The following is a 25,351-nucleotide window of genomic DNA, read 5'->3' as shown; positions in this document are numbered from 1 at the left end:
TGACCTGAGTTCAACTATAACATATACACTGAAAAAATTAATTCTGCACCAGCTGCAATTTTATACGATTTTGTGGAATTGTGCATTATTGCATCCTTCCAAATAAATGCAAAAGGAGATTGAAAGCACAGTACAAGGACAAATCATAAACATAAAAAAATAATGATTTTTTTTTGTGGGGGGGGGGGGGAGAGAGAGAATATAGTAGAAAAACATCCAGGTATAACTCCGTGATATTTATTGTGATTCACAAATTCATGATTCCTCTCCTAACAGTTCTTTTGAAGTTTTTGAATAATATTCTCGAAACAATTCTTATAACCTGCTAAAATATTATTTTTTCATGGATAACTTTTGTTTTGTTTCTTGAGAGTCAAGTAATGATGTTCGGAACAAAAATTGAGTTAGCAAATAAAATGTTACACTTACTATAGTTAGGGCAAACCTAACCTGGAAGCATTGTGAAAGCTAAGCATATCCGAAGCTCAGTATTACTTGGCTGCCAGGTTAGGTTCGCCCCAATTATAGCTAGGCGAGAATTAGAAGAGATCGAGAATTGTTTTTGAGCTATTGGCTGGCACGTTCAATTCTAACATATAAACTACTCCACACTGCCACTTTTAAAATTGAAAGTATTAATTTAAAAATTGTTGCAAAAAAAAAAAAAATGCATAGGTGTTTACAAATTAACTGTTTCTGAAGTAAGATGCCTAATTTCTCTCCAAATTTCGACAGTGCTGTTGACTACTTTTTTTGCTTGCTGTCAGCGTATTACCTCATTGTCAAGAAAAATAATGTCAAATATCTTACCGTAGGTAATTGATGTTTTCATCTGCATGTTTATGACATGACACTTGGTAATTTATTCAATAAAATGTTTATGTGTTAAATATTTTTGATATCATGCATTAATACTTTTATTTTTGTAATTTAGGTTTGTGACATTAATTGTGAAAAATTGGAATCGTCCTAAGATATCCCAGTTGTACCTATCAATCTTATTTAATCTCTATATATGAGGGCAGAAATAAAAAAGATACTGATGATGACAGCAAAGCAAACTATTAATTCGACATTGGCACAAGCAAAAAATTTTAAAAATTGTGTAGCACAAGATCTGCAATAAATGATTTTGTACTTGTAATAAATGTTTTGTTTTATTGAAAACAATGTTAACTATGCACAATTGATAAGTTTCAATAATTTTGATAAAGTTAAACTTTGTGGCAGTTATTGTTAAATAAAACATCGCACAGTTAATTACAGGAACTTTTTTTTGTCGGGGGGAGGGGGAGAGGAGGGTATTTTTGTGAAGACTGATTTAAAAAAGAAAAAAACAGTTGGTATGATTTGCGTTTATTTCATATGTTTTGCAATTGTTTGTTGATAAAAGATTTTAATACAATAAAATGCAAAGCAAATACATTCCCAGATAGCTGTTATATCTTCCCTCTATACCTTCAAAAGAGAATGATTCATAGTTTCTGCATAGTAAAAATGTGTTTCTTCACTTTTAGGAAGTTTCACAAATTTTTGAAAGTTAAGGAAGAAATTTGTGCAAATGCTCTAATAAAACTGCTTTTCTTTTTCTTTCTTTTTCTTCTTTTTTTTTTTGCTGTTAAAATATAAGGGCTTTTAAAATCTCCAAATGTTAATTCATTATGCTTTAATTGCCCAGCTGTATTTTCAAAATAATAGTTTTTTAAACTGAAAATATACGTGCATAAAACGGAAAATATTTATATTATAAACTGAAAACATTAGTTCATGAAACGGAAAATATCTACATTAAAAACTGAAAACATCAGTTCATAAAACGGAAAATATTCCGATTGAGAACGGAAAATAGCAGTTTTAAAACTGAAAGTGTCAGTATGAAAAAACGGAAACCATCCGTGATAAAAACGGAAAACACCACTTCTGTAAAAAAACGGAAAATTGTCGGCAACTCTGCTGCCAGTACATTTTCCGTTTTTTGAGGGAATTTTAAAATACAATGTAGACGACTATCCACTGCGACATCTGTGTGGGGGTGTTGTGGAGAAAAGTACATTATTGACAAAGTAGAACTGGCTTTCCTCACACCTGTTTTAACTAATGGAATATTTCCTTCGTCTGTCATAAATGTTCATTTTATCAGAGTTAAACTATAAAGTTCCAAAATCCAAACACAACGGCTGAATAATTTTTTAAATAATTCTTAGTGTAGCTATGACGGATTGAGCTATCACCTTGACAATGCTTACTTCTTTTTGGCGAGTTCAGTGAAAATGGGACGTGTTATTGGCACAGATTCGAGTTGGAATTATTTTGCAAAACTCCTGCGAAAGACAGTAATGCAGCTCAACGCTGGGCCAATAACTCTTCCTTGTTAAAACAAAAGGAAGGTAAACATTGTCAAGGTCATAGCTCTACTTATCAGAGCCAAACTATACTTTTTAATCTAGAATTCTTTTCTATTTTACAGGTGATTCGAGTCCAATGCAAGTGCTTTGGATGATACGGAACAACGTTGTCGACTCGACATTCAAAGTGCTGCCCAATGGACGTATGAAGAACGATTATTTGATGCGCAGCTTGGAGCGAAGCCTCTGGATGATTCCCATCGCATGTGTTGCCATCAGCAGAGAACAAATGAATTCCACCAGTGAACCATTACTTGCTGCAGCCATCCAGCTAGATCTCTTTTGTATGTTAGTGTCAGATAAACAAGTAGAATCATCTAATAAGCAAGTGCATCAATTAACATATGAAATGCGTTAGAAAAGCTATTTAACTTATTATTTAGTAGTATTAAATTAGTATTTTCTGTAATTATCCAGGGAAATATTTTTTGTTGAGACGTAGTAGTACGTAGTAGGAGTAGATTTTGGCTACCTGTTTGCTAAGAGTCCGAACTGAAGTGAAACTGAGCCCCATTTTAATATAAATACTAGTGGTACCCACACGGCTTTGCCCGTAGTAGAAAATGAAAAGGTCAATTGGTTCGCCTGTATATTTGCAAATAAGGAGGGTGAATTTCTCGCCAATTTGCTCATGGAATGTATCAATCATTTTAAAGTTCATATTTGAAAAAGAATATCATAAAAAATCCTTAATTTTAGAAGCTTATTTGTTTTGCTGCATTACGTGAAAAATAGAAATTTTAGTTTTTGTGTCAAAACAATTGTTTGAACTTTTTTATTGGTTATTTTAGGGTATATATCGAAACAATATTACTTTTATAGCATACAGGTTTTTTTAGAACTAAAAAATCTTCATTTTTGACCGAGCTATGAGGAAAGCAAAAAGTACAAGGCGGCCCTCTTTGATCCGTCATTTTGGATGGAAGCTCACATACAAACTTAGGGGACTTTTTAAGATTTACTCTACTTGCTATGAGGAACTAATTCTGAAAATATTTCTTAATTATAAATTTGTGGTGCAAAAAATCCTAAATTTACTGGGCTATTCTCGTTGTGTATCTAGTGAACATTACAACTGCGGATAACTCCCAGCTGCTGATTGCCCCAATGGAAATCTGGTAGACGAGCAAAAGCATTCATAAGCTCTTACCGATAGTACAAATTCTGCATGTGCAAACAGTTGGCAGTATTTTTACAATTTATGCCTGAGACTCTCGTCACAGAGTTCTGCATCTAGTTATTCTACATACAGCGGCTCCCAAAAGTGTTCGTACACCTACGACTTTCAATTAAATAGAACCCGGTCCATTGGTTAGAATTAATGTTTCAGAATAGGTATTTAATTATAAGATCTATGATCAATTTTCAACAAGACTACATGAGATATTTTTTTAAATATTAAAAGTTAAGTTTTTAAAAATCAAAAACCAAAAAGTGCCGGAAATTTTATGTCACAAAAGTCTTCGTACACTTTAAAAAATGTCCATATATCATTGAATAATCTCTAATTTTTTATTAAGTTATTATTTAGTAGAATATCATGCAGTATCAACAACACCTTTTAAACGTCTGGGAATATATTTCATTCTTTTTTCTTTCATTTTTTGCGTAATTTCTGAGTAAGTGTTCAACCACACTTCGAGTCTTACTGTTTTTAGCTCTATTTTCCTTTCAAAGCCGTATTTTCGTAATCTATCCTCCAGACATCTATAAATATGTTACATTAAGTCCAAATCTGGAGATTGAAGAGGTAGTTTCTAAACTTAAGGACAATTTTTGAGGCACTAGACACAAACGTTGAAAACCGTGTACTTCTTATCGTTATTTTGATAAAAAACAAAGTTGTTTCCGATAGCCAAATTTTTGGCTAAGAGTTTAAAATTGGTTTTTAAAATATTTAAATGAACAGCATGATTCATTATTTCATCAAAAAATTCCAAACTACCAAGTCCTGATGCTGATATGCACCCTCACACAAGAACACCTTCACCGTCCTGATTAAATGGTCCAACTAAGTTCTTAAGATTAAGTTCCTAATTTTTTCTTCTGTTTGCAATTATACAACTATTTAACCAAAAATGCTGAACTCATTTTTATCTAAGTAAGACGTAATTCCAAAACGTTTTGAGCTTATTTATCATGGATTTCGCGACGAAAAGCGTAACTTTCTGTTTTTCGCATGACCAAGAAAATTTCTGCTGGAAGAGGTCCCATTTAATCCAGCTAATCAGAGAACTTGGCGAACAATTTTAGGTGAAAATTAAATGTAAAAAGTTTTATTTAACTACGCAGAAACTTTTACAGCACTCAAATGTGTATTTTTCATAAATTTTTTAACTGTAAATCTCCGATAAAGCTTTGTCAACTTTTGCCGGTTGACCTTTTCTTACCTTGTTTTTGGTCCGATTCTTTTCTTTAAAGCATTTTATCAGGCACTTTACTATAGAATGGAATAAATTAACTAATTTAGAGACATTTCAAACCAATTTACCGCTACTGTGAGGAAAAAATTTAAATTCCGAATGGTGTTTGTGTGTGTGTGTGTGTTTTTTTTTTTTTTTTTTTCACAATATTAAGGAATAAATAAACAAAAAATTAAAGCCAAATGACTTTTAAGGGTCAACACATTGCAAAAATTATAAAAAAAAAACGGCGTATGATCATTTTAATCATGAATTTATTCGAAAATATTTGAGTGTACGATGACTTTTGTGGCGTATTATTTATCTGTCTCTTCGTTTTTTGACCGATTTCGAAAAGAAGATCCTTCAATATTTTGGGGAAACTACAGGGTTTTATTTAGAATGACAAAGGAATGATGTGAAAAAATATTGGACTTCATATTCGAATTCTGTTTCGCGTTATTTTGGTTTTACTAAAAAATTTCAAAGTGTACGAACACTTTTGGGAGCCACTGTATATGATTTCGAACCACCAAATGATAAAGGCCCCTTTCCACCCCAGAAGAAAATGATTTCTCTGAAGGTCCATGTCCTTCTTACCGAAGCCGATCCGTGCACTTCTGTTTTAGACTGAGGTAGAGAACATAAATAAAGATAAAAACATATCTTTAATCTTTATGTTTTTTTTTTCTTTCATTAGTGAGACCTTTAAGCGTCCGGATCACACCTTCACATGGCACCTGTCAAGAGGGCTCGCTATTAGAACTCCGCTGCCGGACATGGGGCTCTCGCCCTCCAGCTGATATCACCTGGTGGATGTCAGGCTTTCGGCTCCTGAACACGTCCGGATACAACTCCGATTCCGAGTCCAGTTTCAGCTTCGTGTCTCTGATTCCGTCTGCAGCTGACCATGGGAAGATAGTGACATGTCGCGTTGAAAACTCGAGACTTCTTGGAAGTGTGCTGACGGAAAATATCACACTCAATGTGACTTGTAAGTACAATTATATTGTAAACGACTTTTGTTGGTTTGTTTTGTTGAATGGCTTAGGATCCTCAACGGGCTATACTGTGCGAAGCTCATTTGAATGCAAAAGAGAAAACCAAGAAAAGCTGCCATCAGCCAGCGCAACTGAGGGCTAGATTATCCGTCGTATTCTCATTCGCTTTCGATTAACTACGGATCGTTTTCGATTCGATCTAGTGACGGACTTGCTAACAGATTGGCGAATAGAATATTATTTTGTCCACTTGACTGGTCGAAAACGAACGGGGAAGAAATCCGCCCGGGACGAGAATCGCCCTGATTGTCTTATAACACTCGCCTCACCTTCTCGTTTCTCAAAGCAGCTCATTGGCTTTCGGTTTTCTTGGTACAATGTCGTTTGGGGTGTCCGTGGTCGTGGATGGTGGGTAAGAGGTCAAAAGCACCTGCTTCGGGAGCTGCCTGCGCTCAGGTAAGCTGCCTCAGACTATCAAAGGAGCCATGCCACAGTATTAATAATAAAAATAAATTATATTGCATTAAATTAATTAAATTATGTTCAAAGATAATCTTTCAATTATATTTAAACACAATTGATGCGAATTTGTACCAAGAGGGTAGATGCGATGCTTTTCTCCTCACTCCTGTAAGAATTTGTTTTTTTTTAATTGTCTGAGGAACGTTATATTAATATACTATACATAAACAACGCTGGGTAGAAAATTAGTTACCAACAAAATTGTTAATAAAAGTGTTTTTTAATTAAAATTGCAGGATTCTCTCTCTGTCTCATTATCTATCATAGATAGCTTAATAGAGACGTGTGCTACAAACCTTTTTTTTTTTTTTTTTTTTGCCTTCTTAGTTCCTCCAAAAGTGTCTTTATCTCTGAAGACTTACAGTAGCAGCTCCATTTCAGAAGGTGACACAATAGCTTTGCTGTGTAAAGTCCTTGCAAATCCAACCACTGGACCTGTTCAGTGGTCTTTTTCGAAAGAATCGTCAATTGGGCCTACGACGGAAGAGTATCCCAAAACTGGGCCTCATACCCTCATACTGGAAAGACTGGAGCCATGGCACAAGGGAAGCTATAAGTGTAAGGCAGCTAATAATGAGGGCGTTGGGGAAAGCAATTCGCTTTGGCTTGCTGTGAGACGTAAGTATGTTTTAGCTTCATGGCATCATGGCCACGTTTTTTTTAAATAACATTTTAAGTCGCATCTATTTATTTTCAAATTGAAGTGTTTCAAATGTAGGCCTTAAGTTTTTGGGATTCTTATGTTGATTTTTCTAGCAATACAAACATAATTTTCACTGGTGTTCCCGTTCTCTCCTCAAGAATGAAACCCCATATAGCAGGAAAAACGAAACCGTCAGCCTAAAAATATCATTGGGCCCAGTCTGGGCTATGACACGCCTCCCACCTCTCCCGCACAGGGTCATCCCGATGTTCCTGTGTAGAAAATTATTTAATGATGGGTGATGCAACAGCGATAGTATAGTACATCTCTACCAGTGCAATTTATAAGTAGACAGATGATACTGAACCCACGTTAAAACAAGATGTGTTACATTGAGACGAGGCTGTAGTTCACCATTGTTTTTCCTTTTGAAAATATTCGTCATAAGCGTCATAAGCATTTGCCTTTAGAAATAATGAATTAGCTACAATAGATGCAGGAGGATGTCAAAATGGGTTTTCCTAAAAACTTTTTTATTTTATAAGGTTGCGAGAAGGGAAATCGGAAAAATCACTTTCAATTACAAACACCTAAAGTAAGGTGATTCCCATTTTTAGTTTTAAGACTGGGCAAAAACTTGAAATTACCGCCCTTCATTTAAGTTTCTTTATCAAGTTTGAACGAAAAAACTACACAGAAATTGGATGAATTTGTCACCTCCCAGAAGTGGCCACTCGAGGCAAGTGCCCGGCTTGCTCCCCCCTCCCCCCCCCCATATATCGGTTCTGGTAATAGGCAGTTGGACGTGTAATATCCTTTTCAACTTCTTTAAAGCTTCAGTTTCTTAATCGGCATTACCTAATACTATGCAAATATTCGTTTCTCAATTTTGATTTCCTATCTGCACGTCTTTTTCTGGATTAGAAACCATCCCTCTTCATTATCTATTAGCGAACCTATATTAAGGATGAGCTTCTGACGGAATTTCCTCTGTTGTTCTGGGTCTAGTGGTTTAACTTAAATCTCTCAAATGTTCGCTACATTTTTGACGTTTTCTTTCTTCCTTTTTTTTTCTTTTAACTAACTGTAAAAGCGGATCATTTTTCCCCTCACTTCCAGACCGACCCATCTGTCGAGCAGGACAGCAAGTCTCCTATGGTGCTTATTACGGTGAGACACTCTACATACGATGCGAAGTAGAAGCTGAGCCCGGAAGTGTCTCTTTCCATTGGAGTTTTGCAAACACTCAAGTTCATCACGACAACATTACATTCCACAGCAAGGCCCTGAGAAGCATTGCCACGTACACTCCCACTAAAGATGTCCACTTGGGGTCTCTCTTCTGTTGGGCGAACAACAGCGCTGGCGAACAACATGTGCCATGTACCTTCACGGTATTCAGACCTGGTAAGTGAGGAAATTCTGTTGAGAGAAAGTAATAAAAAAAGAAAATTGTGTAATTGAAAGCAACTAACTAACAAAAAAAAATAATTAATTTGAATTTTGTCATCTTGAATTCAAATTATATTTTTCGCAATCACGAGTGTGTGTGTATATGTAAGCTTGTTTCTTTGTGTGTGGGAGGTATGTGTGTGTGTGTGTGTAGGCATATGTGTTTGTGTCTGTGTGCAGGCATGAGTGTGTGGGTAGTTGTATGTATGTGAGTGTGTGTGTATGTATGTGTTTGTGTATGTGTGTAGGTGTATGTATGTGTGTGTAGGTGTATGTATGTGTGTGTAGGTGTATATATGTATATGTGTGTATGTGCGTGTAAGTGTAGGATATTGACGAAACCTGTAGATGGTTTTCGCTAGAGGTGCAGCATCGTGAGGACCCGATCGACGGTGATGCTGCGGAGGGTGGCGGTGGGAAAAATGATAGGAACGTCAAAAACAGTCAAATGAAAGCGATAAGCAATCGTGATTGCTCACTAATCTTCTCAGAATCTGTTTATTCTTCGAGAATATTCTCAACTTTCCTCTCCAACTAAGGATAAACTTCAAGGCAAGAATCAGAAGAGACATATGCTTGCAAACTCAATGCTGACGTACTACATACGAACAAAGCCATAAATTGATAAATGCGTTTGGTGTTTCGGTTGAACGTCTGATGGTTCATAGAGATGAAGAAAGCGCTGTGACAGCTGATCACTCTGTTATCACGATCTGGGTGCTTATTCCAAGCTCGAAATTCACCTTGCGAGATTAGTTCTGATCGCCTCACTAGATGGCGCTATAGGGAAAAAAGCGGTCTCGAAAGGAAATTCTCGCAAGTAGCAATTCCAAGCGCCAAAAGAAGGGGAAAAGTGACTTTTCGGGCGCTTATTTGCGGAGCGAAATCTCGACTGCCCTAAAGTAGGTGAGATTGAGCGATTTTTGTGATACAATTTGGGAGTTTGTGTTTCTGAAAGGTATTGGCTCGAGGAAAACGAATTCGGATGTTGCCAAACTTGGAGATGGTGCAGGGGGGCAAGGGGGGGGATAAAACTGCACTGGGGGGGGGGGGCAAGTGGTTTTCCGTTAAATTTTTGTGACACAAAAATGGAAGTTAGTTTTTCTGAAAGGTATTGGCAAGCAGAAAACAAATTACAATGTTACGAACCTTGAACATAGTGAAGGAGAGGGAGGGGGATTAAAACTGCGCTGGGGGGGGAGCAAGTGGTTTTCCGTTAAATTTTTGTGACACAAAAATGGGAGTTAGTTTTTTTGAAAGGTATTGGCAAGCAGAAAACAAATTAGAATGTTACGAACCTTGAACATAGTGAAGGGGAGGGAGGGGGTTAAAACTGCGCTGGGGGGCAAGTGGTTTTCCGTTAAATTTTTGTGACACAAAAACGGGAGTTAGTTTTTCAGAAAGGTATTGGCAAGCAGAAAACAAATTAGAATGTTACAAACCTTGAACATTGTGAAGGGGAGGGAAGGGGGTTAAAACTGCGCTGGGGGCAAGTGGTTTTCCGTTAAACTTTTGTGACACAAAAACGGGAGTTAGTTTTTCTGAAATGTATTGGTAAGCAGAAAACAAATTAGAATGTTAGGAACCTTGAACATAGTGAAGGGGGGGTGAAAAAGTGGTTGTCCGTGGAATTTTTGTGATAAAATTACGGCAGTTGGTTTTTCTGATAGGTATTGGCACGAGGAAAACGAATTAGGATGTGGCCAACCCCAAAAATGGTGCAGGGTGGGGGGTTATAACTGCAAACATAAAACAGGTATATATGCAAAATTTTTCGCTTTACAACAAGTTTTCAAAGCTTAAAATGCTTAATTCAACTAATAACAACATTATAATGTACAAACATCCGATTTAAATTGCAGACACGTGTTTCGGTAGACACGTGTGAAGAGCTCCTTTTTCAATGTAAAAAATGTTTATGAATGAAAATGCATTAGGCTAAGGTTGATAACTTCCATTGATTCCAGTAACCAAACCCATCATTTAAGAACTAAGGTACGAGTGGGGGGGGGGGGAATCGGGGGCACTCCAAATTTTCAAGATATAATGCATTTGAAATAATTAAGGGGCTAGGAATTTCCTACTCCCTCTTATTTTTTTGACCTCTCGACGGCCTGCACAAATGCGTCTAGGGGAAATTTTATGTAAAAAGCGTTTATAAATTTTATTTTTCTTTTGTACATTATCCCACTTAAAATTTAGTTTTTTTCACAAAAGTACTAGTTGTTTCTGAAAGTTGTATGAATTTCAAACTTACACAGAATATACAATCCCTTTTTTTTTGCGTTTTAGGGGGGGGGGGGGTGATATCACAAATTATCGCCCCGGGTGTCACCCATGCTGGGTACGCCACTGACGTAGGTATTTTTTTTTTGTCTTCTTTTGATATAAAATCCTCCTCCCCTTTTTTTTCCTAAATTCTTTATTTATTACCTACTGTCAATATTCAATTTCAATTGAATTCAATTTGTAAGAAAATTTATTTTTCTTTATTGAAATTTGATATTGATTTACTAATTACAAAACAGTACAAATACTGGTAATTTCTGGGGAATTGTTTCTAAAGTTTGATTTTCCATTTCGCCGACATCAAAATTAGTAATATTATACATGTATTCGATTATCGTGTGCGCATTTGTAAATTGGCTGCTATGTAATATGATGTATTTCAAGGAAAAGAGAATGCTTCAAAATGCTCCTTTTTTCTTTTCTTCTTCAATTTAGGATCTTTCCTTTGGGTTGAACTTTAAAGTTCTTTATCAGCTGAAGAGAAATAATGATTGAAAAATTTATTCCTTTTACGAATATTTTTCAATATACATTTACAGAAGCAGAGTATTTATTTATTTTAAACTGCTCTTGTAACCAAGATTACTGTTTTGACTTTTTAATCTTGAAAATAAAGATGGAATTGTGTAATCATAGGTACAAGTTGCTTGTTTTGAAAAAGTAATCTAGAAAAGTACTGTTTTGAGGATATCTTTGGAAAACAATACCTAGAAAAAATGGAATTTGAAAACAGGAATATTGAAGAAGTAATACTTTTTATTTAGTATATGCTTATTAAATTATAATTTTAAAGGAGAAGAGAAAAAAAATCTGGAACATATCTTTGAAACTGAGATTATTGTTATAATTGCAACTGGGAGCGGGGGGAGGGTTGGTTTTTACATTACTAATCCTAATATGGAAGATTATATATTCTGTTATGTCTGCTCCCATCCCCAAAAGCTCAATTAGCACAACAAACCTTTTACATTTTGTAGGGGTGTCCTCCCCCAAAATATCCGGTAGACTCCCCCCTCCAAAAGCAAGAGCCCCCCAAATAAAAAAATACCCCTCAACCCCCTTTAAAAATTTCAATGGCGCAGTCAGCGCCATGCCCTAACACCCCCCTCCCTGCATTTTAGTGTTTTTTTTTTATTCAATTTGAATTAGCAGATTTTTTCATCAAGACTTTTGAATGCCTCTAAACCTTTCGCACTCTGCACTTCATTAGACACGGCAACAACATATTATTCAGTCCACGATTACGAACTATTTGTATTTTTTCGTCTGCATTTATGAGGGTTAAGATTTTTTTTTTTTTAGTATCATTATTTTTTATTTCGATTATAGTTTCTTGGGAAAAATATATTTCATATAAGACGTTCTTACTAATATAGATGGTGTTATAGGGTAAATCAACAAAATTTACGGTTAATTTTTATCATATTTATGTATTGGCTGTTTTCACCTTTTCGATTTTTGTTTTAGACACTAATATTGAAATATGCAAAAAATATGACTTACTTTTTGCCATTCGACTAAGCTTTTTGCACCGGAGCACTCGGCCATTTTTCCTTTGTGTACTATTTTGTAAAATTCTCGGAGAATTAATTTTTAAGAACATCTGGGTTTGCTTCAAGAAAATCTAAAATTATTTCGGTGTGATTCTTTGTAACGTAAAACGTATTCTTTGAAGAGTAGCCATTAGCGTGCCAGTCATCAAAGTTCGCGCTCTTCCGTGCAAGGATTAAACAAAACAAAACTAGCTGCGCTGAAAGGACATTGGTTGGAAGAAGTCACGTGTACCTCCTGGCCGACCAAACTAATCGAAAAAATCGGTGCCTCTTCGAGAGACAGCTGCGAGCTGTTCAGAATTCAATGTTGCGAGATTTTTTGGACAACATCGATCACGTGACGGGAAATCTCGAAGTCGAAACGAGAATTGTTTGGAATGAGCGCCCTGGTGTGACCCTAGGTGGTGCCCTAGGTAGACCGCTACCATCATGACGCTGCTGAACCCTGCCATTTTCCATCCATCCTTGCCAGCATCTTCGAAGCGCCGCATCGCTTCGACTCAAATGACGAACGATTCTTCGATTTGACCAACCGTGCCTCTTTCAATCCAATGATACGACCTCTTTTAAACTCTGACAGTTGCTCGTAATGAGCACGAACCATGCGGAGAGGCATTTTTAAGTTGTTGAAAGGTAATCTGAATCGCAATCAAACTGAAAGTTTTAACAACTGTTGAAGAACTGCTCGTTATATACATCTGCTGGATGCGCAGTTTTGATGCGCTGGAGATCAAACTATTCATTCATTGGACACCAAATTTTAATCATTTGCATATCTGGTCAAAACACTCACGCATACAAAATTTCAAAGCAATCGGATGATTGCTTCTTGGTGCGTCGATTTTTTTTTTTTTTTTGTTATAGAGTATTTTCTAGGGTGGTTCGAAAAAAATCGATTTTTTTATTTCGGAATCGCGTTACCTCTCAAAAGTTGTAGCTTAGTATTTTCAAATGGGGGGGGGGGGGGATCAAAGTTGACATCTTCAGTTAACGAATGAGGCTGAAAGTTTGAAAAAATAAGTTAAAAATTGAAGTTTTCAGAAAATAATAAAATTAGCTTTTTTGTATTTTTTCTAAATAAACAAGACATAAATTATCAGTACATAGCGTAATATGAACCTAAAAAATATTTTATAGCTTTTACATAAGATCTTTAGTTCGTGCATATGCCTTAGATAAAGTTTCAAATTTCAGGAGATTTTAGCACAATTTACAACATATGCACAAACGAAAGATCTTATGCAAAAGCTATAAAATATTCTTTTAGGTTTAAATTACGCTATATACTGACAATGTATGGCTGTTGCCTTACAAAAATATGGAAAAACTATTTTTTTTTATTATTTTTTTGAAAAATTCGATTTTAACATATTACTTCCTTTTACGAAAAAACGGAAGTATCGTACCATTCGCGAAAAAATTTTGGCCTTAATTTCCATTTTGCTTGCCCTCGAATGAATGTTTTTTTTTTTTTTTTTCAACCCGACTACACGTGGATATATGCCTAAGAGTGTATAGACACCCGAAATATCCATTTTGATGATCCCCGAATTAATTACAAGGAGTTTTCTCGCGACGTTTGTATGTTCGTATGTGTGTATGTATCCTGCATAACTCAAAAACGGTATGTCCCAGAAAGTTGAAATTTGGTAAGTAGACTCCTAGTGGGATCTAGTTGTGCACCTACCCTTTTGGTTGCATTCGGATGTTCCTAAGGGGGTCTTTTACGCCTTTTGGGGGGGGGGGAATCATTGTTAATATTGTTACAAATCCTGTAAATAGTAATTATTGTAGTAACGTAACCTGTAAATAATTTCCCGTAATGAATATACAACCCCTTAACATATGGCTAAAGTATACAACCCCCTATTCTTTTTATTTTCATTGATAAAATTTGATAACGGTCTACGCATTTCTCGAAGCAGAAAGAATGTTGTGGAAAATTCTTGGATGTTTATAAAAGCCGTTAGCGATTTATAAACGGGGAGTTTCGATTGAGGATTTCGAACTGAGAGTGTGTATTTGCTCTGTTTATAGCGAGGCATTTCGCTGTGTTGTTTTCGTATTTGGAAGTAAATACGTGTGTAAACGTTGAGTTTACGGTGTTGTGTGATAATTGCTTAATTGCTGATGAATAATTTAGCAGTTGTTGAAGATCTTTCCTGTACATAGTGTAAATAAATTTCCTGTGTTTTTATCAAGAACTGTGTCTTCATTTCAAGAAAGTGGAAGTCGCACCGAATCCGTTACAATTTGGCGCCCAACGTGGGGCTTCTTCTGGACTTTCTTGGAGTAAGTGTGACTTTGGACATTTTTTCATAAAGACTGTTTGAATTTATAGACTTTGTTTTTATGGTGATTACTCGCGCAATGGATAACCAATTAAAACAACTTCTGGAAGCAATTAATGCTGCGAAAAGTGACATGGCTGAAAGTATGGCGGCTAATCAAGAACAATTAAAAAGTGATTTGACTGCAAGTTTTACTGCAAATCAAGAACAATTAAAAAATGATATGGCGGCTAATCAAGAACAATTAAAAAGTGATTTGACTGCAAGTTTTACTGCAAATCAAGAACAATTAAAAAATGACATTGCGGCTAATCAAGAACAATTGAAAAGTGATTTAATGGTACTGAAAAATGATTTAGCTTCTAACCAAGAGGAAATTAAAAACGACCTTACTTCGGTAAAGACTGTGATGGAAAACAAATTTAATGAGATAGAGCATCGAGTTGATGCTTTTGATGAAAAATTTGAAACAGTAGAAAACCGTATCGCAACAGTTGAAAATCATGTGGATGAGAAAATTAAAAACATGGAAAGGAGATTGGCGATCGCGGAAAGCAGCTCTGTACAGTTTGGCGCTCCCACATCGGTTGCTCGACCGTCCATTAAACTTGCCACATTTGATGGGAAAACTTCGTGGCAGGTTTACAAAACTCAATTCATGATAGTGGCGGAAGCGAACGGATGGGACTCTGCTACCAAGGCCTGCCATCTTGCAGCATCCCTGAGAGGTGACGCAGCGGACATTCTTCAGACCCTTCCGGACAGCCAGCGCCTGGATTTCGCCGCCCTCACATCTGCGTTGGAGCTTCGCTTCGGTGAGAAGTGCCAGAAAGACTTCAGCCGACTCCAGTTGAAGTCCCGTTTCCAGAAAACCGGGGAAACCCTGCAAGAGCTAGCGGCGGACGTCGAGAGACTGTCTCATCTTGCTTTTTACGACTGCCCTGCGGATGTTCGAGACAACCTGGCACTCAACTACTACATCGACGGGGTTCGAGATCCGGAAATCCAGAAAGCTCTACGGATGGCGGATGTCAAAGACCTGAATTTTGCCGTTGTGTATGCGATGAGATACGAGGCCGCCCAAGAAGCAACCCGTGTGGATCGCCATCTAATCCGGACTCAGGAAGTTGATGAGTCTGATTCCAGGTCGTCCCACCTCGCTGAACTTGAGAGACAACTCGGTGACTTGACAAGACATTTGAGCAGCATAACAGCCCAAAAGAAACAAGAGCAGAAGTGCTGGAAATGCGGTAGTGAAGGACACCTGCGAAGGAGTTGTCCGGCTCGCCAAGCTACGCGAGGGAAGGAAATCACCACCACTAAAGCTCTGCAGATTTCCTCTTCTGGTAGTGGCAGTGATGGACTTTTCATTTACGCACATGTAAATGGGAACCCCTGCAGATTGATTGTTGACACTGGAGCCAATGTGACAATCATTAGGACAGATGTGGCTCGTGAATTTGGATTGAAACTGCTGTGGACATCGCCACGCGTAAGTCTCCAGACTGTGACAGGTGACAAAATTGAGATTGACGGTAAAGTGGACTTGGAAATAGTGTTTGGGACTGCCACCTACCATCATACGGCATTCGTCGCTAATATCACGGACCCCTTCATTCTCGGATTGGACTTTTTGAAGAAATATGTCTTCACTCTCGACTTCAAGACTAATGAGCTGCACTCGATGAGAGAAGACATAGCCGTTTTCCCTGCAGAGAGTGATGTAAAATCCGCTCATCAAATAATAGCTCAAACAGATTTATCGATTCCCTCAAGGTCAGAATCATTAATACCTGGCTCCCTTGAAGAAAGCAATAGTTTTCGATTTGGACTCATTGAATACCCTAAGCTAAGCAATAGCCTAAAAGGAGTACTGGTAGCATCCACGCTTGTGGACCTTTCTAAGGATGTAATTCCTGTGAGAGTCGCCAACGTGAGTGAAAGGCCAAGGAATATCCGAAAAGGTGAAGTGTTGGCAACTTGTACTCCAGTAAACTGCATCATTAGAAGAATCAATTCCCCTGAGACTGTGTCTTCCGAGTCCTTGACATCGAAGTTAATTGGGAGTGCGCCGTTATCGAAAGATCAAAGAACTTCTGCGGAACAATTGGTGGACGACTTCAAGCATCTGTTTTCATCTACATCGGAGGATGTTGGCCGTACGAATTTAACGCAGCATAGGATTTACACTGGAGAACACCTCCCTATTAAACAGCATCCAAGACGACTACCGTTCGCCAAGAAGGAAGTGGTTGAGACCCTCCTGAAAGAGATGAAGGAGAATGATGTAATCGAACCGTCATCCAGTCCCTGGGCTTCTCCCATCGTCTTAGTCCGAAAGAAAGATGGCTCCACCAGATTTTGTGTCGATTACCGACGGCTGAATGAAATCACCAAGAAAGACAGTTACCCTCTTCCACGGATAGACGACACCTTGGACACTCTTTCCGGACACAAGTGGTTTTCGACCCTGGACTTGAAGAGCGGCTACTGACAGGTTGAGATACACCCTGATGACCGAGAGAAGGCAGCGTTTACAACAGGACAAGGCTTGTGGCAGTTTAAAGTGATGCCCTTCGGCCTCTGCAATGCACCAGCTACGTTCGAGCGTCTTATGGAGACAGTGTTAAGAGGACTTTCCTACGAATCCTGTCTGGTCTACTTAGACGATATCATCATCGTGGGACGCAGTTTCGAAGAACATCTGGCAAATCTTAGGAAGGTGCTGCAGAAGCTTAGGGAAGCCAATCTGAAGTTAAGCCCGTCCAAATGTAATTTGTTCCGCCGGGAAGTGAACTACCTTGGTCACATCATCTCTTCTGAAGGTGTACAAACCGATCCAGAAAAGGTATCTGCAGTCAAGAGTTGGAGTCGTCCCGAAGACATCCATCAGCTGCGAAGTTTCCTGGGGCTCTGCACGTACTACAGGAAGTTTGTAAAGGGTTTTTCCAACATTGCACGACCTTTGCATAAGCTGACGGAGAGCAAGCAAAAGTTTGAATGGTCCAAAGAATGCGAAGATGCATTTCTACGACTGAAGGAGGCTTTAACATCAACGCCTATCCTTGCCTATCCTCAGCCTGAAAAATCCTTCATCCTGGACACTGATGCGAGCAACGAGGGCATTGGAGCTGTTTTATCCCAAGAAATTGACGGAAATGAACATGTCATCGCTTACTGGAGCAAATGCTTATCCAAGTCGGAGCGAAATTACTGCGTCACCAGAAAGAAGTTACTGGCCATAGTGAAAGCTGTAGAACACTTCCATCATTACCTCTACGGCCGAAAATTTCTGCTTCGGACAGATCATGCCTCATTAACTTGGCTTTTGAACTTCAAAAATCCGGAAGGCCAGATAGCCAGATGGATACAGCGGCTCCAGGAATATGACATGGAGATCAAGCATCGAAAAGGGTTATCTCACGGTAATGCTGACGCTTTATCAAGGAGACCCTGTCCTGAGAACTGCCACTATTGTTCCCGAATCGAGAAACAGTATGGAACGACTAGTCCTACTGCCTATCAGGTGACAGTGACTTCAACATCATCAGAACCTGATCCATGGAGTGACGACCAAGTTCGAAAAGATCAACTTGAAGACCCCGACATAAAACCAATTTTGGAATTCATGGAAAGTGACAGTCGGCGACCTAGCTGGCAGGACGTTTCCATCTTCAGTCCTGCAACAAAAAGATACTGGGCTTTATGGAATTCGCTCCATTTACGGAACGGCGTGCTACACCGAAAATGGGAATCTGACGACGGCAAAACATCTAGGTGGCAGTTACTACTTCCCCGATCAAGGATTTCAGATGTTCTGAAAGAAATACATAGTAGTGCGACTGGAGGACATTTTGGTGTCTTGAAAACCCTCAATAAAGTTCGGGAGCGCTTCTTCTGGAGCAAGGCGAAGGATGACGTGGAGAAGTGGTGCCATTCTTGTGACGCCTGTGCTGCTCGTAAAGGACCGAAGAAGAGAAGCAGAGGGAAGCTACATCTGTACAACGTTGGAGCTCCTTTCGAACGAATTGGGATCGACATCCTGGGTCCTCTACCAAGAACTGCTGATGGGAACAAATACATTCTTGTTTCCATCGACTACTTCACCAAATGGCCGGAAGCATATCCCATTCCAGATCAAGAGGCTACCACCGTAGCAGAGACTCTAGTCCAACATTGGATCTCGAGATACGGAACACCTTTGCAGATTCATTCCGATCAAGGGAGGAATTTCATCTCTGCTGTGTTTAAGGGCCAATGTCAAATTTTCGGAATTGAGAAAACTAGGACAACACCACTACTTCCACAATCGGACGGCATGGTGGAGAGATTTAACCGCACAATCCTGAATAATCTCTCGCTTATGGTATCCAGAAATCAACAGGATTGGGACAAGAAGCTACCTTTGTTCCTGCTGGCCTACCGCAGTGCTGTCCACGAGACTACCGGATATGCCCCATCTCAGATGCTCTTCGGACGAGAGCTTCGGCTACCTTGTGATGTCGTCTTCGATCGTCCTCCGGATGCGCCTGCATCGCCTGAGGAGTACATCCAGGATCTCCAGGCCCGGTTGGAAGACGTTCATAACTTCGCACGAGAGCGAATCAACATCGCGGCGGAGAAGATGAAGACCCGATACGACACAAGGTCTACTGGACATGAATTCAACGAAGGCGACAAGGTTTGGTTATGGAATCCCATCCGACGGAAAGGTCTGTCACCCAAATTGCAGTCACATTGGGATGGACCCTACAAAGTCCTTAATCGACTAAATGACGTCGTAGTGAGGATCCAAAAATCACCTAATGCAAAACCTAGGGTTGTACATTATGATCGGTTAGCCCCGTACTATGGCCATAGTTCATGAGTATTACGTAAACAACCATGGTTGATAACATAAAAGTTGTAGATAATTTTTGCTTTTAATGTTTAGTAATATTTCTTGTTATTATTGTTTTCTGTATCTGTTAGTTATTAATTAGTGTGTATATTTGTAAACCTGTGATAGAAGTTTTGCACCCTTTCTGGGGATTGTACTGCCCGGCACGTGCAGTCCTTAGGAAGGGGGCAATGTTACAAATCCTGTAAATAGTAATTATTGTAGTAACGTAACCTGTAAATAATTTCCCGTAATGAATATACAACCCCTTAACATATGGCTAAAGTATACAATCCCCTATTCTTTTTATTTTCATTGATAAAATTTGATAACGGTCTACGCATTTTTCGAAGCAGAAAGAATGTTGTGGAAAATTCTTGGATGTTTATAAAAGCCGTTAGCGATGGATAAACGGGGAGTTTCGATTGAGGATTTCGAACTGAGAGTGTGTATTTGCTCTGTTTATAGCGAGGCATTTCGCTGTGTTGTTTTCGTATTTGGAAGTAAATACGTGTGTAAACGTTGAGTTTACGGTGTTGTGTGATAATTGCTTAATTGCTGATGAATATTTCAGCAGTTGTTGAAGATCTTTCCTGTACATAGTGTAAATAAATTTCCTGTGTTTTTATCAAGAACTGTGTCTTCATTTCAAGAAAGTGGAAGTCGCACCGAATCCGTTACAATATCAATGCAAACTCAAGTGGTGTTATAATTTGGCAAACACTTGGTGACATATCGCCAAGTTTTTGGTCGCCAAGTTTTTTCGCTAACTTGGAGACAAATGTGGCGTGTTTGTTTGGTTTCATTTTGGCCATTAATGGCGATATTTCGAGAGTTAACCATTTAATCACATTAAAATGTTCAATATTGGGAAAATTGATCTGTATAAAATGTTTTTTTTGCTTCAGTTCGCAACAAACTTGGGGCAAAAATATTTTGAGTGTTTCTTTGCTTACTCCAAGGTACTACCATTATCACTAAATTGGCGTAAAAGGAAGTCATGTGATGCACACATAGCTCATTTTTTCAAACTTTTGACCTCATGCGCGAACTGAAGAAGTCAATTTAGATTTAAGATAAGATACACATACATAACAGTAAGCAAAATTAAAAAAGTAAAGTTAAAAAAATTACAAATTATAAAACATAAATTACAAACTTCATAACAAAACATTAAGTAAATCTTGACTATAGGTCAACACGAGTTAGTATTAAATTTAACACTAAAGAGCGCCAAAGGCACTGTCCGCAGTGTTTTTTAATTGATTTAGTATGGAGTACAAACACAAATATGTATTAACAGAAATATTTACAAATTAATTTTACACAAGTAAAATTAATTTGTGTATTTTCTTTTTCTTTTTCCTCGTTTAGGATATTGAACTACAACTTTGGAGAGGTAACACCGATTCCGAAATAAAAAAATCGATTTTTTTCGAACCACCCTAATATTTACCACTGACATTTAACGTCGCCAATGACGTTGCCTAAAAAAAAAAAATTCGGAGGGAGATATAATTAGTTTTATACCTTTTCTGGTCAAAAAAGGAAAAAGTCCAAGTTTCGGAGGGAGGTATATCCTCAAATGGATGTTGTTTATATTGATTTTCAAAAAGTTTTGATAAGGTACCTCATGTTGCTCTTCTCAACAAATTAGCTGATATAGGAATAGGAGGAAAAACTTGACTTTGGGTTAGAAATTGGCTGACTGGAAGGAAACAAAGAGTAGTTGTGAGGGGAAATAATTCTAAATGGAGTGATGTTTTAAGCGGGGTTCCTCAGGGTTCAGTTTTAGGGACTCTTTTGTTTATTATTTTTATGAATGACATCAATGAGAATATTTCTGGAGGCATGAATTGTTTTGCTGATGTTGTAAAAGTTATAGGGATTGTAGAAAATGAAGAACGGGTAAAACAGCTTCAAGAGGATTTAGATTATATTACTAAGCGGGCGGATAGGTGGGGTATGGCAGTTAATGTAGGGAACTGTCAAGTGCTACACTTAGGTCATGGAAATAAGCATACGAGTTATCGTTTAAAGGGTTCAATCATTAGTCAGAGAGAAAATGTTATTGATCTGGTATCGTAATAAATCAGGACTTCAAGTCTGGACAACAGTGCAGCTTTGCAAGTAACAAAGTCAACAGAATGCTTGGGTTTATCAATAGATCTATTTCAAACAAATCTAAGAATGTTCTTTTACTTTTATATAGGAGTTAAGTAAGACCCCATTTGGAGTATGCTGTGCAGTTTTGGTCGCCTTATCTGAGGAAAGATATTTGTGTATTGGAAAGGGTTCAAAGAAGGGTATAACTAGACTAGTAAGGGGACTTTCATCGACCGTCGCACCCAACCGTGCGGGGCCCCGCTACGCGGACCCCCCGGGCGGTGGAACCTAAGGCTCGCAGGGTACTTTCAGATTTAGATTATGATACCAGACTGAATAGGCTTAATATGTATAGCCTGGAGCAAAGGAGGATCAGAGGAGACATGATTCAGTTGTTTAAATTTATCAAAATGAACTATGTTAATGGATTAAATTTTTGCAACGACAGCAGGACGAGGGGTCATTGTTTTAAGCTATTCAAATCTCAGGCTAACCTGGAAATAAGGAAAAACTACTACTTTAGTCGGGTTGTTCGCACTTGGAACAGCTTACCGGAAGAGGTGGTAATGAGCAAGGGGGTAGATAGCTTTAAGAGAGTCATTGATCTTCATTGGTGACTTATAAATTGACTAGGACCAGCCTAGCTGAGCCAAGAACCTGTTGAAAATTATTAGGTGATAGAATGTAACTTACGCTTATGCTCAAAATTACGTCCCAGATTCAAAGATTTAACTAAAGAAAGAAAATAACTATTGACTATTTTTGGAATTGATGAGCTGCACAGCGCAATACCGATGAGCTTCATTTTTTCTAAAAATTCACTGAAAAAATAGAGTAGGAACTGAGCTCCCGTCGGCTGATGTGCTAACTAAGCCCTACTTGTTCCTGAAAACTGCCGCATGCAAAATATTTTGTATGTTTGCGCTCTAAAGCAGTTTTTTCTTTCTGATCAGGGCCTAAACTCCACAGGCCAACTAGGCTTGGGCCTAGGGACCCATCATCCTAAGGGGCCCCAATTACTAAAAGAATTATGCCTGTCATTGCAAATATATGAAAAATACATGTATTTTTTAAATAATAATAAAAAAAATATGGCCTATTAATTGAAAAAAGAAAAAAAAAATCCTTAAAGTGGAATTTTCATTGGTTCTGCCAGTTACGAATTTACTTTATCTCAATTATGACCGGTTCCTTAGGGGATTCATTAATACACAATAAACAATCACTTATAAATGATTCATACATAGTTTGGTGATAGACAAAGAGGTCCCCAAAAGTGCAGTTCGATAGGCCCTAAACCTGTAAATCAATCACTGCATGGGGCCTCCAAATTAAAGTGGGTCTATATCCTAACTTTTATTTAGTCGGGCCTTGCATCTGATCTCAGCTTTCTTTTTTTTTCCGTTCTTAAAAATGCTATAGTAATGGGTTTCATTCTTTTACTTTTCAGCGAAACCCAACCCCCCTAAAAACTGTCAAACGACGAACCGGACTGCGACATCGTTTTTAGTCATCTGCGAGGCCGGTTATGACGGAGGTGCGCCCCAGCAGTTCTATTTCCGTGCCAAGATTAAAGGATCTCCAGAACAAGGGATCACTTTACACGCTCCGATCCCTGTGTTCTATCTGACGAGTCTGCCCTCCGGAGCTACGTTCACTGGATCTGTCGTTGCAAAAAATAAAATGGGTCAGAGTGATCCGTTCCAGTTTGAAACTACCACACTCTACAGCAAAAATAAAGGTATTGAGATTTTTAATCTGAATGGGGTGTGTGTAATACAGTCTCTGTATACAGTAGCTTGGAAAGAATTGCAGGCAAAGAAAGCGATAGGCATTTGCTTGCAATTCTGCATTAGTTTTGTCATATTTTATTAAATGCTGCAGGAAGATTCCTGGTAAATCAGTTTTGTGTCAAGCTACTACTATAAACATGTATATACGCTTCTTGGAAGGATCCTGATTTATTCCCAAAACGTGACAAGCTTTTATTCAGAAGGTTTCTGAACTCTTCAGAAAGATTCCTTTTTTCGGCGGATATGTTACCGACTGAATTTAGGCACATTAACTTCCTATTATTTTCTAGGAACGTTTCTGATTTTTTTCGACAGTGAAAGCAGTTAGTAAAAAACATGCTTAACTATTTTTGTAAAACAAAAAATAATGACTAAATGAAGTCTGTAGTTTAAGTCATGTCTTTTTTTTTTCATTTCAGATCACATTTCATGGAAAGTGAACAGAAGCTTGCTGATCTCATTCGTTTTAGTTCTTATAATTGCTGTTGTAACGATGGCAACTGTGGCGTCTCTGAGAAGATCGCATCCATTTTTGTTATAATTTGAGCCAATGGTGACTTTAACTTAACTTTGCTTTTTTTGAGAACTTGGATACTTCAGTGTTCGGAAGTCACCCTAGATTCAAAAGTAGCAAGATCAACATTTGCAATGGTAACTTACGGAAACAAAAGTTGGTATTTAATCCTTCAAGGGCCATTGATCAGTCTATTTGTGCGAACAAGACATTGTCGCGCATGTACTTAATTCCTAGAATTTAAAACTTTAGCTTTCTTTCTAAAAAGTTTTTTGTAGTGAACCTTTTTATTTAAGGGCTTTGAAATTCTGATCTGCAACGTTTTGTGCGACGAAAGTGACGTAGTTTTTTTATTTTTTAAACTTTTTTAATTGTTGCCAAAAACAATGAAAAATAATACTAGTAATCATAAATTAAAAATACTTCCCCTCTTTAATTCTTGGCAAGAACAATGAAAATTACTAGTCATTATAAAATTAGTATTGTTAATAAATTAAACAAATTAATTTCTAGGTTGAACCTAAACAAGCATTTGTGATTTTCTTTATGTTAAATTCTTCAAATAATGTAGGTTTTCGGTTTTCCTAAGATTTCTTTGAGTTAAGTGCATCGGTTTAAAAGCGTAATCCACATTGCTTTTCAGCCTTGAAATTAGTTTGTTAACTTTCATTAACATAATAAACTTCATAATAACTACTATTTTTAACTGTGTTTGGCACCATTAAAAAAACAGATTTCGAGTATTGTTTAGTTTTCTCGTTGTTTATAATCTATTTTTAAGTCAGGCGCAGAAAAAGCAAGAGTGCGGTGTGAAAGAAATGTGCGGCTGTTCAGAATGCAAGAAAGAGAAAAAAGATAAAAGTTTCACTTCCATCGTGTGTCTTTACGATGCATTTTTTTTTTTTTTTTGTATTTAAAAAATAATGATTTGTACGTGTTGCGTGCGAAACCGAACGATCACACCAGCGACTCTTATATATAATTATTTTTTAAGTATCAAATTTGTTGATTCTTCGTATTATGATGCATAATGGTTCCTTATATTTGAATGAATAAAAATCAAAAGCCAAAGTCTAAAAATATTTGGGAATCAAGTGCAAACATATGAGTGAAAATGTCAATGGACTGAGCAATAAACCTTTGCGGTAGAGTATGAATTTTTTGTGCGTAAAACTAATAACTGGCGACGTATAACATGTGTGTCAAGTTTTGTGAAATTTTTTTCAGAAAATTTTGTGCAAATGGAAGATACGGATGTGTCTATATACGGTGATGGTCCATCATATATGTGCAAAGCTACAACTATTTCCCAATATTTGATTTTTTTTTTTTTATTTATTGATTTATTTATTTTATTTATTTATTTATTTATTTTTTTCAACTCAGAAATATTTGGACAATTAATCACATTGTCGAAAAGCAATCGAAAACTTTGTATAGAGTTCCGAGAAAAATAAGACAACGAAAATAAAAGTACAAATCAAAGCATTAAAAAAAGAGT

At 37.5% G+C, this 25,351-nt stretch overlaps 1 protein-coding gene across 1 annotated transcript in view; it reads left to right on the top strand.

Moving 5' to 3' along the window:
• LOC129219980 (carcinoembryonic antigen-related cell adhesion molecule 5-like) overlaps positions 1-23,877 on the top strand; it is a 49,209-nt gene extending 25,332 nt beyond the window's left edge. The window contains exons 4-9 of the mRNA XM_054854302.1: positions 2,468-2,689; positions 5,508-5,801; positions 6,658-6,948; positions 8,093-8,380; positions 22,994-23,284; positions 23,756-23,877. Coding sequence (XP_054710277.1) covers positions 2,468-2,689; positions 5,508-5,801; positions 6,658-6,948; positions 8,093-8,380; positions 22,994-23,284; positions 23,756-23,877 — 1,508 coding nt within the window. The remainder of the gene's footprint in view (positions 1-2,467; positions 2,690-5,507; positions 5,802-6,657; positions 6,949-8,092; positions 8,381-22,993; positions 23,285-23,755) is intronic.
• Positions 23,878-25,351: the final 1,474 nt, after the last annotated feature.

The sequence above is a fragment of the Uloborus diversus genome, chromosome 4 (assembly GCF_026930045.1).
Source record: "Uloborus diversus isolate 005 chromosome 4, Udiv.v.3.1, whole genome shotgun sequence".
Classification (NCBI taxonomy): Eukaryota; Metazoa; Arthropoda; class Arachnida; order Araneae; family Uloboridae; genus Uloborus; species Uloborus diversus.
Note: the sequence above shows the minus strand (reverse complement) of the source record. Positions and strands in the feature narration are given on the sequence as shown.